Raw genomic sequence first — 12,674 nt, forward strand, 5'->3', positions numbered from 1 at the left:
AATGCCTGTGTTAACATAGAGGACTGAGGAATTCATTACTTGTTAAACATTCCTCCGCTAATGTGATCAGCAGTAATTTCTTGGCCTGTAATCAGTAAAAATGTCCACCCTCCTGCCACTTAATTTATTTTTATCAGTTAGAAAGGATACTCTTTCATTAGGAATTTAATAGGACATGGCGGCTATCAGTTCTTCTTTGAAAAGGATTGCCCACGATATTTTCTTTCCTTATCACCATACGGCTGCAGTATGTCCATGCGAGGGCAATTTTGTACCCACAGCACTAGCTGGAGTTATGGCATCGATCGTACTCCTGGAATCCTCCAGCAGTTACAATCCCAGCCTGTTTTATGCACGAGGGTAGATTGCTGGGGAAAAGAACAAAATCTGAGCAGATCCGTTTTGTTGAAGGAACAGCCCGTCGACTGATCCTTTTCCATTGTCTCTGTGCATAACTTTACAGCTAGCTGGTTTGGATTTGAAATGACATAGCCAATTTGAACTACTTGGCACTCTCAACTCATACTGGAAACATCCAAAATACAAATGTAATATTTATTTTCATGCAGTCTTTTAAAAAAAAATGAAATGTGGATAATCTTTTTCCCTTTTTAAGTATTTCTACAAGAATATTATTGAAGTTTAAATGAAAATAACATTACTATCAGTATTTAGGTGCCAATTTTTTAAGTGATCCTCGGGTCACAGTGGCGCATAACAGAAGGCTGCTTTATTTTTGTAGCATGGAAGTTCAAATGAATTAGAGCAACTCTGCTTCCAAAGAGAAAGTTACCATGACACCTCCCTACAGAATATTAAGTGATCCAAATGGACAAAGCAATCCACCTGATCAGCATCCGATCCAGTGACTTAAACATTCGTCCCCTCCATCACACTTGATCACTGACCGCAGGCTGTGCCATCTACAAGATGCACTGCGGCAACTTGCCAAGGCTCCTTCAGCAGCACTTCTCAAACCCCTGACCCCTATTATCTGAAAGAACAGTGTCAGCAGACATTTGGGAACATGACCCCTGGTTTGCCTCCAAGTCACACAGTATCCTGACCTGTATATATATCCTTGCTCCCTCATTGTTGCCTGGTCAAAATCCAAGAACCCCCTACCTAAAGCATCTTTGATGTGGAGATGCCGGAATTGGACTGGGGTGGGCACGGTAAGAAGTCTCACAACACCAGGTTGAAGTCCAACAGGTTTATTTGGTATCACGAGCTTTCGGAGTGCTGCTTCTTCATCAGGTGAGTGACTCACCAGGACTATAATCTGGTGTTGTGAGACTTTTTACTAAAGCATCTTCACCAGATGGACTTCAACAGTTCAGAAAGAAGGCCCATCACTGCCTTCTGAGGGCACTTGGGGATGAGCAATAGCTGCCGGCCTTGACAGCAATGCCCACACCTTGAGAATGATAATGACGTGCCTGGAATATTACATCAACATAAAATAAAGGGGAGAATAGTAAAGGAAATACTTTTAAGATGTCCCAAATATAGTTGGAGGTTGAGCTAAGGTCATTGGGTTAGTATAAATACTTAATTGGGCTGAATGGCCATTTCTCTTCCTTTATGCTTGTACTTTGTTATTTTGACTTTTGGGTTCAATTCATTGTTTATGGATTTTCTGGCGTTCTTTCAGCGTAGGGCTATTTAAAGATGCCAACAATCAGTGGATATAAGGGCCAGGGTTTTCTGCTCCCGTCCAGCACAGGATCGGAAATTCCCAACCAAACTCAACGAACCTTTGGCTGGTCTGCCAAATCTTCCAGTCCCACCCATGTTGGGGTGGGCGGGACTGGAAAATCCCAACCAAAATTTCAATTGAGCTAATATTAAGCTGCTATTATTTAAATAATCCATCAGTGTTTCCTGGCTGTGTTTTTAACCATCAACATTTTCTATGAGATAACTGTTGATCTCAGTGTGGTTTTGAACAAGGAATATCGTAAGTACAAATTAAGTGGGACACCTTAAATAATTCTAGTGTGGAGGAATCAAACCTGTCACCAGAAAACTGCATCCAATTTGCAAACAATGGTCCGATTATTAATGCCGGTTAACCCCATTTTATCTTTTGACACCTAAATGACTTGCCCATCTCTGGTCTAGAGGTTAGGGTCCCAGCAAGGCACTTGATGTTGCTGCTGTTGGTGACCTCAGCCAGCCTCGTGATATTCCAACACTGTGTCAGATGTTCCTCGAGAGAGCCCTCATAAGTGAGAATTGTTCTGATACTGAGAAAAGCACTGACTATAACTTCAAGTTATTTCTGCTCTATATTCAAATTGTATCACTCCATTCATACACTTCTATTCAGCAATAAGGTGACAGAAAAATATCTATTATTCCGTCAAATGTCAAGATTGAAAACATTTTCTACTTTGTGCTTTGTCTGGACTGCCGTCTACAATCCCATGAGTTTGAATGAAGCAAAAATCAAAAATGCACAAATTCAGGTGATTTGATAGATTAGCAAACTTCAAAAGGAGGACTACAACATATTACTGACTAGTTTTAGTACATGTTTTTCTGACCTCAAGATTTCTCTAAGTAGAAAACCTTCTCTGAACTTCTACTGGAAGTTAAATGATATAAAAGTTTTCTTATTTCAAAAAGAAAGATGATTTCATTAATCTGAAATGCAAAAATACAATCTGTAGTTTGGTACAGGGAATCTGGTTTGGTTAGGGCGGTAATTTTGACTTTCTGGGATAGTATAAAATGGTTGATTGTGAATAACCATCTGTCTTGAATGTTATTTCTGTTCATTTCAATGAATTTGCAAAGAAGTCTTCTATATTGCTAACAGATTGTTTTGCAATACAGTGTGCAGTAGGGGATAATTATTACACTCCTTGGTACATTTTGAGTTCTCTTTGCATCTAGGGGAGGCAATGGCCCAGTGGTATAATTGCTCGACTATTAATCCAGAAACTCAGCTAATGTTCTGGGGATCCGGGTTCGAATCCCGTCGCGGCAGATGGTGGAATTTGAATTCAGTAAAAAATATCTGGAATTAAGAATCTATTGACGACCGTGAAACCATTGTCAATTGTCAGAAAAACCCATCTGGTTCACTAATGTCTTTTTAGGGAAGGAAATCTGCCATCCTTATCTGGTCTGGCCTGATTCCAGAACTACAGCAATGTGATTGACTCTCAACTACCCTCTGAAATGACCGAGCAAGCCACTCAGTTCAAGGGCAACAAGGGATGGGCAATAAATGCAGACCAGCCAGCAACACCCATGACCCACAAATGAATAAAACAAAATTATGTCCATAAATCCTGCAATTGACATAACAATGGCATGGTTTGGATTTTCTGATTGCTTTTCTTGTCCTTACTTGAGGAAATGTGCATCATTACGGGTTATAGATTTGATACTCTCTCCAAATTTGGAAGCCACAGCCCTTCATTTTCAGTAACCAAAGAGGTATAATTAGAAATTAGTTTTGTTTTATAGCCTGTGATGTGGACGTAGCTGTCACCACAGTTTCCTATCTGGTCAGAGCCTTTTGGTTTGGCCACACCCATTGAGTTGATGGGTGACTGTAAAAGATAAATAAAAACTTCATGCTAGTCAATCTCAGCAAAAGATGACCTTTGCTTTTCAAAATTTTTTAACCATTTAAGCACATAAGGTGCACCGCCAACCATGGCAATGTGTCACATGATGCATCCTGGACACCTGATCACTTCCATCCTGGGAAAAGTATTACTTTTTGAATAAAATAATAATGGACTTCATTAAGGGACTGCTGCAGTATGATTCTAATGTATAGGTGATTCTGAATCTACTTTGTTTAGCACTGAGTTCTAATGTAACTGTGGCAAAACATTGGAATTGTCAATGTGCTTGTAACTTTAAATGCCATTGGAAGACTATGGCTGTGCAGATTGTGGGGTAGGTCAGGATTGCAACAACTCATTCACTTAGAACTTGGCATTTTGTGGACCTTCTAGAGAACCCGGAAGAGTTTCAGGATGCAGCAGATCAACTCAGTTTTAAGAAGATGCTTCCTCGAGATGAGCGGAGATTCCATGCTGCAGATCTAGATGGAGACATGGTGGCCACCAGGGAGGAGTTCACAGCCTTTCTTCATCCGGAGGAGTTTGAGCACATGAAGGAAATTGTTGTTTACGTAAGTCGGAAATTTCCATATTGCTTCTGGATCGGAGAATAGAATCAGACAGGCTTGCAGCATGGAAGGAGGCCATTCAACCCATTGTGCCTGTGCCAGCTCTTTGAAAGAGTCTCTTTTTCAACAAATATCACCCCCTGAAGACCATCTCCATATCTCGGGGCGGCACGGTGGCAGAGTGGTTAGCACTGCTGCCTCACAGCGCCAGGGACCCGGGTTCGATTGCCGGCTTGGGTCACTGTCTGTGCGGAGTTTGCATGTTCTCCCCGTGTCTGCGTAGGTTTCCTCCAGGTGCTCCGGTTTCCTCCCACAGTCCAAAGATGTGCGGGTTAGATGGATTGGCCATGCTAAATTGCCCCTTAGTGTCAGGGGGGCTAGCTAGGGTAAATGCATGGGATTGTGGGGATAGGGCCTGGGTAGGATTGTGGTTGGTGCAGACTTGATGGGCCGAATGGCTTCCTTCTGCACTGTAGGATTCTATGATCTCAAATCCTTATTTTTTTAAGAGCGCTAAAAATGATGCTAAGATTAAATTGATTTTCACAGTGACTTCATTGCAGTGTTAATGTAAGCCTACTTGTGACACTAATAAATAAACTTAAACTTTAAACTTAAAAAATTGCTATAATTCAGTTTTTGCCCCAGCCTCATCTTTGAGGTGCCAACAATGGATTCGGGCTGCACCATAACTTCTTACTGAGAAGTTGTTTCATTTTGGTCCTCTCTCCCCATTGGAGTAGGACATAGTGGAACTGTTTTAATTGGGCTAGTCAGGATGGTGCTAAGTTAACCCAGTGTTACTTGACAAGAGGCCAGTACCACAAGTGCCCTTTTAAGGGTATCACTCAGATAAGAAACAAACATGCGGGTCCAAAAAACTAAAATATGCTTAAAATAAAGCATAAAGTCCAAACCAAACCTAAATAGTGATGGCATTGAGTCTGCTTATGAATTGGGCACCTTGTGTTGGCTAGTGATAGCCATTACTTGCCTCCCATTCTTTCCACATAAACTTATCTTTTAAGTCAAAGATAGGATGATATTTAAGTTAGATGCGGACCGGAGGGTATAATCTCAAAGTAAGTGCTCGCACATTTAAGACAGAAATGAGGAGGTTTTTCTTCTGAGGGTAGTGAATCTGTGGAATTTTTATTACCGCAGAGAGTTGTAGAGGTTGGGTCATTAAGAATGTTCAAGATTGAGATAGATTTTTAATCAGTAAGGGAGTCAAGTGTTATAAGGATAAGGCAGGAAAGTGAAGTTGAGGATTGGCATATCTGATCAGTCATAATCTCACTGACTGGCAGAGCTCGATGGACTGACTGGCCTACTTCTGCTCCTATGTCATATGGTCTTATTCCCATGCTACTACCCTAGAGTAAATGTCCGCACGTGACCCATCGCATCAGATGTTGACCACCAGATGGAACTTTAGTTTGGCTAGATGATAAACTTTAGAGTTTTGCCCAGAATTTATTTGATAACTACATATAAACCATTCCTTCTCTGCTTTATATCACCCACATGATCCCAGTTATTCAATAGGAAGGCTTTTTATACTGTAGAGGTTAATGGATCTTTCAACATTTACTACACTTTATGTAATATTTAAAGCTAGTGAGTTGATTAATCCAGGCAGGTTAGGCTGTTGGGAGCATTAAGGCATATCCAGGAGTGTAATAAAGCTCCTTTACTGCTGAGGACATTCTTGCTACGTAATAATGGCACTTCCTTGTATTGCAATTCCCCAAATTGTAAACAAGACCATTTTCTTTATTATAACCAATGATCCTTAGGCCCAAAAGATAATCACAAGTGTTGCAGAGGTGACTTATGTAGAGAAAGAATGACTTGTAGTTGGGTCGAATAATTTGCATTGTTACATGTACAGATGAGTTAAGCTTCATACCACATCTAAACTCTCATTCTTATTTGGATTCATCTCGCCAAATTTGGACGCATTGCAAGCCATTGATTTTCAAATGCATTTTAAGTGCATTTATATGACAAGAACCTTTGTGCATTTGGCTCAAGCAATATGTATTTGCTGGTGGTGAAAGTGAAAGCACAAAGTCAAGTGTGGGGTGAAAGGTGGCTTAAGATTCAGCAGGCATGGGAGATGGGAGGGAAAATATACTGTTCGTGGGGTTGAGTAATAGACTTCTGGGAACAGTCAGTCCTATAGAGAGAGGATTGTCTGGTATATGGAGCTGGAAAAGAAAGACTTGGGGATAAAGTTCCTGGTCTCGCCCACTGCAGGAATTGTTGGCGCTGAACTGGTTCAGCATTAACACTTATAGGAAGAAAGGAGCATGAAAAGCTAAGTGTGAGCCGAGATTCTAAGGAGTGTTAAATTAGGGGACATAAAAGTGTGCCAATAAATAAGAAATGCAGTTCTCCAGTGGGTGCTGGGAATTCCTATCATACAAGGAATCATGACCCTGTGGATACCTTGAAGCGTGCGCTGTAGCTATCTGTAAGGCAGCAGCAGAGCACTAGAGTAGGGTTGCCAATGTCCTGCTCTGCCTTTCGGCTGCTAATGTTGAAATGTTTGCCCGCTGTTGTGTTGGATGAGAAGGGCTGTAACCCAAGGGCGATTCCAAAGGGACGGTGAAGGTCAGTGTGTTTTTCTGTCTGGCGTTACAACTGTCTAAGCAGTGCGACAGAGCCGGGATCTTTGCCCAGTTTCCTGGACAGTGTTTATCTGTCAGCAGCACCTGAAAACAGATGACCCGGTCATTGTCACGTTGCTGTTTGTGGGATCTTTGTATACAAATGGGCTGCTGTGTTTCCCACATTACAATGCCACTACACTTCATTGGCCGGAAACAACAACAACAGCTTGCATTTGTATAGCGGCTTTAATGTGGCGAAACCTCCCTCGGTGCTTCACAGGAAGGTTATCAAATAAAATTTGACACCAAGCTACATAAGGTGATGTGAAAACAGCAGATCTAAAGCTTGGGTAACTCTACTTACAAAGTGTTCTTATTACTAGGAAACACTTGAAGACATCGATAAGAATGAAGATGGATTTGTTGATGAGGATGAGTACATCGGTAAGGAACAATGCCTTTCGAATCACGTACTTTGCCCCATTTGTTATTTTCTGATAGTGTGTTAGAATCATTGGGAAAGCTTTCCAGGATTGTTTTTTTAATATATAGCTCCTTGTGTGGGTGTCAGGTCCCCCTGGTGTAGCAGCAGTGCCCTCTGCAGTAATGAGGAGATGACAGACTCGAGATTTAAAAGCTTCAAACTCTACACAGCTTGAAGAAAAGGCAGAAGCAGAGAGTCGAATCTGAGGGAAGGAAAGTCTAGCAGCCGACAATAGGCAAAACAAACTGGGGAGAGGGAGGGGATGGTGGTGAGCGGGAGGTTTATTTTTAAACACAGTGACTCGCGATCTGGAAAACCTCACATGAAAGGTTGATGGAAGCAGATTCAGCAGCAGTTTTCAAAAGGAAATTGAATGTGTATCACCAAAAGGAAAGCCAAGTCGGGGCCATGAGGAAGGAGCAGGGAGACGGAGAATGAGGGGAGACCTAATAGAGGTGTACAAAATTATGAAGGGTATAGATAGGGTGAACAATGGGAAGCTTTTTCCCAGGTCGGAGGTGACGATCACGAGGGGTCACGGGCTCAAGGTGAGAGGGGCGAGGTATAACTCAGATATCAGAGGGACGTTTTTTACACAGAGAGTGGTGGGGGCCTGGAATGCGCTGCCAAGTAGGGTGGTGGAGGCAGACACGCTGGCATCGTTTAAGACTTACCTGGATAGTCACATGAGCAGTCTGAGAATGGAGGGATACAAACGAATGGTCTAGTTGGACCAATGAGCGGCACAGGCTTGGAGGGCCGAAGGGCCTGTTTCCTCTGCTGTACTGTTCTTTGTTCTTTGGAAGCAGGACTTGGGTCTTCCAAAAAGCTAGCATAGGTATGATGGGCCAAACAACACTCTTCTCTGCTGCAGCATTCTATGTATATTCCAGCATCATTATAAAGACATCATCCTTAGACAACTGCTAAATAAGTAAAATGTACATTTTGCTTTCATGACTGAATGCAAACTGACTTATTTACTAACTTCATGAAATACAAGTGATAATCACACATTTGTACCCGAATTTCTCTGCACCCTAGCTATGACTGTAACACTACATTCTGCAGTCCCTCCTTTCCTTCTTTATGAACGGCATGCTCTGTCTGTATAGTGAGCAAGAAACCATACTTTTCACTGTATACTAATACATGTGACAATAATAAATCAAAGAATGAAAATATTTCTCAGTAAAACTGAGGGATTTTTAATGTTTAGAAGCCTGTTCTGGTGGACTGTTTATTCAGTGTGAATCCAATAGCTCTCGTGAATACAAATGCCTTCAGACACAAATACAGAAATGTTGTGCATTAATAAGTAAGTTATTAAGGACTTGATTTGCCAAAATTCACTACCAGTGTGGTCAGTGCATTTAAAGAATGAATTGATTTATTATTGTCACATGTATTGGGATACAGTGAAAAGTATTGTTTCTTGCGTGCTCTACAGACAAACATACCATTCACAGAGCACATAGGGGAGAAGGAAAGGAGAGGGTGCAGAATATAATATTGCAGTTACAGATGGGGTGAGACTCAGGGTTGGTGTGTTGCCTACCAGGGGCTGGAGTCCGGGATGTGTCTGACAGGGTATTCAGGATTCTTAGGGGGGAGGGAGATAAACCACAAGTTATTGTACATGTGGGGACACACGACATAGGGAGGATAGGGGAAGGGGATATTAGGCAGGGATTTATGGAGTTGGGGTGGAAACTAAAGGCCAAGACTGACAGAGTGGTTATCTCTGGACTCTTGCCTGTACCACGGGATAGTTTAGAGAGGAATAGGGAGAGGGAAGGTTTGAATTCATGGCTGAGGGGATGGTGCAGGAGGGAGGGGTTCAGGTACTTAAGCAATTGGGGCTCGTACTGGGGAAGGTGTGACCTCTATGAGAAGGATGGTCTACACCTTAATCAGAAGGGGACCAATATCCTGGGGGGTAAATTTGCTAAGGCCATGCAAGGAGGTTTAAACTGATTCGGGGGGGGGGAGGGATCCTGAGTAGTGGGGCTGAAAGTGAGGGATGCATGGATGGGGACTGCAATGCACGGCATTGCAGAGGTGGGGTGGAGCAGGGTTTGAAATGTGTATACTTCAATGCCAGGAGTATTCGCAATAAAGTGGGTGAACTTGCAGCGTGGATCAGTACCTGGGACTTCGATGTTGTGGCTATTTCAGAGACATGGATAGAGCAGGGGCAGGAATGGATGCTGCAGGTCCCGGGGTTCAAATGTTTTAGTCGAAGTAGGGAAGGAGGTAGAAGAGGGGGAGGGGTAGCATTATTGGTCAGAGATTGTATCACAGTGTCAGAGAGGAGGTTTGATGAGGACTTATCTGTTGAGGTAGTATGGGCGGAGATTAGAAATAGGAGAGGAGAGGTCACCCTGTTGGGAGTCTTTTATAGACCTCCTAAAAGTTCTAGAGAGGTTGAGGAAAGGATTGCGGAGTCAATCCTGCTTAGGAGTGAAAGTAATAGGGCAATTGTTATGGGGGATTTTAACTTGACTAATATTGACTGGAATTGTTATAGCTCTAGCTCGTTAGAGGGGTCAGTTTTTGTTCAAAGCGTGCAGGAAGGTTTTTTGACTCCGTATGTAGACAGGCCAACTAGAGGTGAGGCTATATTGGATCTGGTGCTGGGAAATGAGCCAGACCAGGTGCTAGACTTGGAAGTTGGTGTGCATTTTGGTGATAGTGACCACAATTCGGTTACGTTCACCTTAGTGATGGAAAGGGATAGGCATGAACCTCGGGCCAGTGGTTTTAGCTGGGGGAAGGGTAATTATGAGGCTATTAGGAGAGAATTAGGAAACATAGGTTGGACTAGGAGATTACAGGGACTGGGAACGTCCGACATGTGGAGTTTTTTCAAGGAGCAGCTACTGCGAGTCTGTGATAGGTATGTCCCTGTCAGGCAAGGAGGAATTGGTAGGGCTAGGGAACCGTGGTGCACCAAAAAAGTTTCTTTGTTGGTTAAAAAGAAAAAGGAGGCTTATGTTCGGATGAGACGTGAGCACTCGGGTAGTGCACTAGAAAGCTTTAGATTGGCTAAGAGGGAGTTGAAGAGCGAGCTTAGAAGGGCTAAAAGGGGACATGAGAAGACTTTGGCGGATAGGGTTAAAGAGAATCCTAAGGCGTTCTATAGGTATGTCAAGAACAGAAGGTTGGTTAGGGCAAGTTTAGGGCCAGTTATAGATGGCAGAGGGAAGTTATGTGTGGAACCGGAGGAGATTGGTGAAGCATTGAACCAATATTTCTCTTCGGTGTTCACGCAAGGGGACATGAATATAGCTGAGGAGGACACTGGGTTGCAAGGGAGTAGAATAGACAGTATTACAGTTGATAAGGAGGATGTGCAGGATATTCTGGAGGGTCTGAAAATAGATAAATCCCCTGGTCCGGATGGGATTTATCCAAGGATTCTCTGGGAGGCAAGAGAAGTGATTGCAGAGCCTCTGGCTCTGATCTTCAGGTCGTCGTTGGCCTCTGGTATAGTACCAGAAGATTGGAGGTTAGCGAATGTTGTCCCATTGTTTAAGAAGGGGAACAGAGACTTCCCCGGGAATTATAGACCGGTGAGTCTCACTTCTGTTGTCGGCAAGATGTTGGAAAAAATTATAAGGGATAGGATTTATAGTTATTTGGAGAGTAATGAATTGATAGGTGATAGTCAGCATGGTTTTGTGGCAGGTAGGTCGTGCCTTACTAACCTTATTGAGTTTTTTGAGAAAGTGACCAAAGAGGTGGATGGGGGCAAGGCAGTGGACGTGGTATATATGGATTTTAGTAAGGCGTTTGATAAGGTTCACCATGGTAGGCTTCTGCAGAAAATGCAGATGTATGGGATTGGGGGTGATCTAGGAAATTGGATCAGGAATTGGCTAGCGGATAGGAAACAGAGGGTGGTGGTTGATAGTAAATATTCATCATGGAGTGCGGTTACAAGTGGTGTACCTCAGGGATCTGTTTTGGGGCCACTGCTGTTTGTAATATTTATTAATGATCTGGATGAGGGTATAGTTGGGTGGATTAGCAAATTTGCTGATGACACCAAAGTCGGTGGTGTGGTAGACAGTGAGGAAGGGTGTCGTAGTTTGCAGGAAGACTTAGACAGGTTGCAAAGTTGGGCCGAGAGGTGGCGGATGGAGTTTAATGCGGAGAAGTGTGAGGTAATTCACTTTGGTAGGAATAACAGATGTGTTGAGTATAGGGCTAACGGGAGGACTTTGAATAGTGTGGAGGAGCAGAGGGATCTAGGTGTATGTGTGCATAGATCCCTGAAAGTTGGGAATCAAGTAGATAAGGTTGTTAAGAAGGCATATGGTGTCTTGGCGTTTATTGGTAGGGGGATTGAATTTAGGAGTCGTAGCGTTATGTTGCAACTGTACACAACTCTGGTGCGGCCGCACTTGGAGTACTGTGTGCAGTTCTGGTCCCCACATTACAGGAAGGATGTGGAGGCTTTGGAGAGGGTGCAGAGGAGGTTTACCAGGATGTTGCCTGGTATGGAGGGGAGATCCTATGAGGAGAGGCTGAGGGATTTGGGATTGTTTTCGCTGGAAAGGCGGCGGCTAAGAGGGGATCTTATTGAAACATATAAGATGATTAGAGGTTTAGATAGGGTGGATAGTGATAGCCTTTTTCCTCTGATGGAGAAATCCAGCACGAGGGGGCATGGCTTTAAATTGAGGGGGGGTAGTTATAGAACCGATGTCAGGGGTAGGTTCTTTACCCAGAGGGTGGTGAGGGATTGGAATGCCCTGCCAGCATCAGTAGTAAATGCGCCTAGTTTGGGGGCGTTTAAGAGATCCGTAGATAGGTTCATGGACGAAAAGAAATTGGTTTAGGTTGGAGGGTCACAGTTTTTTTTTTTAACTGGTCGGTGCAACATCGTGGGCCGAAGGGCCTGTTCTGCGCTGTAATGTTCTATGTTCTATGTTCTATGTTCTAAAGATCAGTTTAATATGTGATAGGACCATTCAAAAGTCCAAAGGCAGCAGGGAAGAAGCTATTCTTGAGTCGATTGGTACGTGTTCTCAGACTTTTGTATCTTTTGGTACTTACATAAGTAATACTTATTTACAAAGTAATACTTTGGTACTGACACTGGTATTTATGTAGTGTCTTTCATGATTTCAGTGCCACACATTTTGAGGTATAGTTACTATTGTCATGCACAAATGTGGCAGCCAATTTGCACTCAGTAAGGTCTCACGAACAACAAAGTGATAATGACCAGATAATCTAAAACGGATAATCTGTTTTAACAATGTTGATAGAGAGATTAATGCAAATGTATTTTAATAATACATACATGTAAATAAATTTTTAAAAATCAATTCATTTGACCTTTGGATCTATTGATGAGTTTTCCAATGGGGCTATTGATGATTCGCGATTGCAGTGCCATGTTGCT

At 42.8% G+C, this 12,674-nt stretch overlaps 1 protein-coding gene across 2 annotated transcripts in view; it reads left to right on the plus strand.

Moving 5' to 3' along the window:
* rcn1 (reticulocalbin 1, EF-hand calcium binding domain) overlaps nt 1–12,674 on the plus strand; it is a 40,761-nt gene that overhangs the window by 13,482 nt on the left and 14,605 nt on the right. For both annotated transcript variants that reach the window (XM_078220933.1, XM_078220934.1), the window contains exons 4-5: nt 3,981–4,159; nt 7,158–7,218. In XM_078220933.1, the coding sequence (XP_078077059.1) occupies nt 3,981–4,159; nt 7,158–7,218 (240 nt within the window). The remainder of the gene's footprint in view (nt 1–3,980; nt 4,160–7,157; nt 7,219–12,674) is intronic.

The sequence above is a fragment of the Mustelus asterias genome, chromosome 9 (assembly GCF_964213995.1).
Source record: "Mustelus asterias chromosome 9, sMusAst1.hap1.1, whole genome shotgun sequence".
Lineage (NCBI taxonomy): Eukaryota > Metazoa > Chordata > Chondrichthyes > Carcharhiniformes > Triakidae > Mustelus > Mustelus asterias.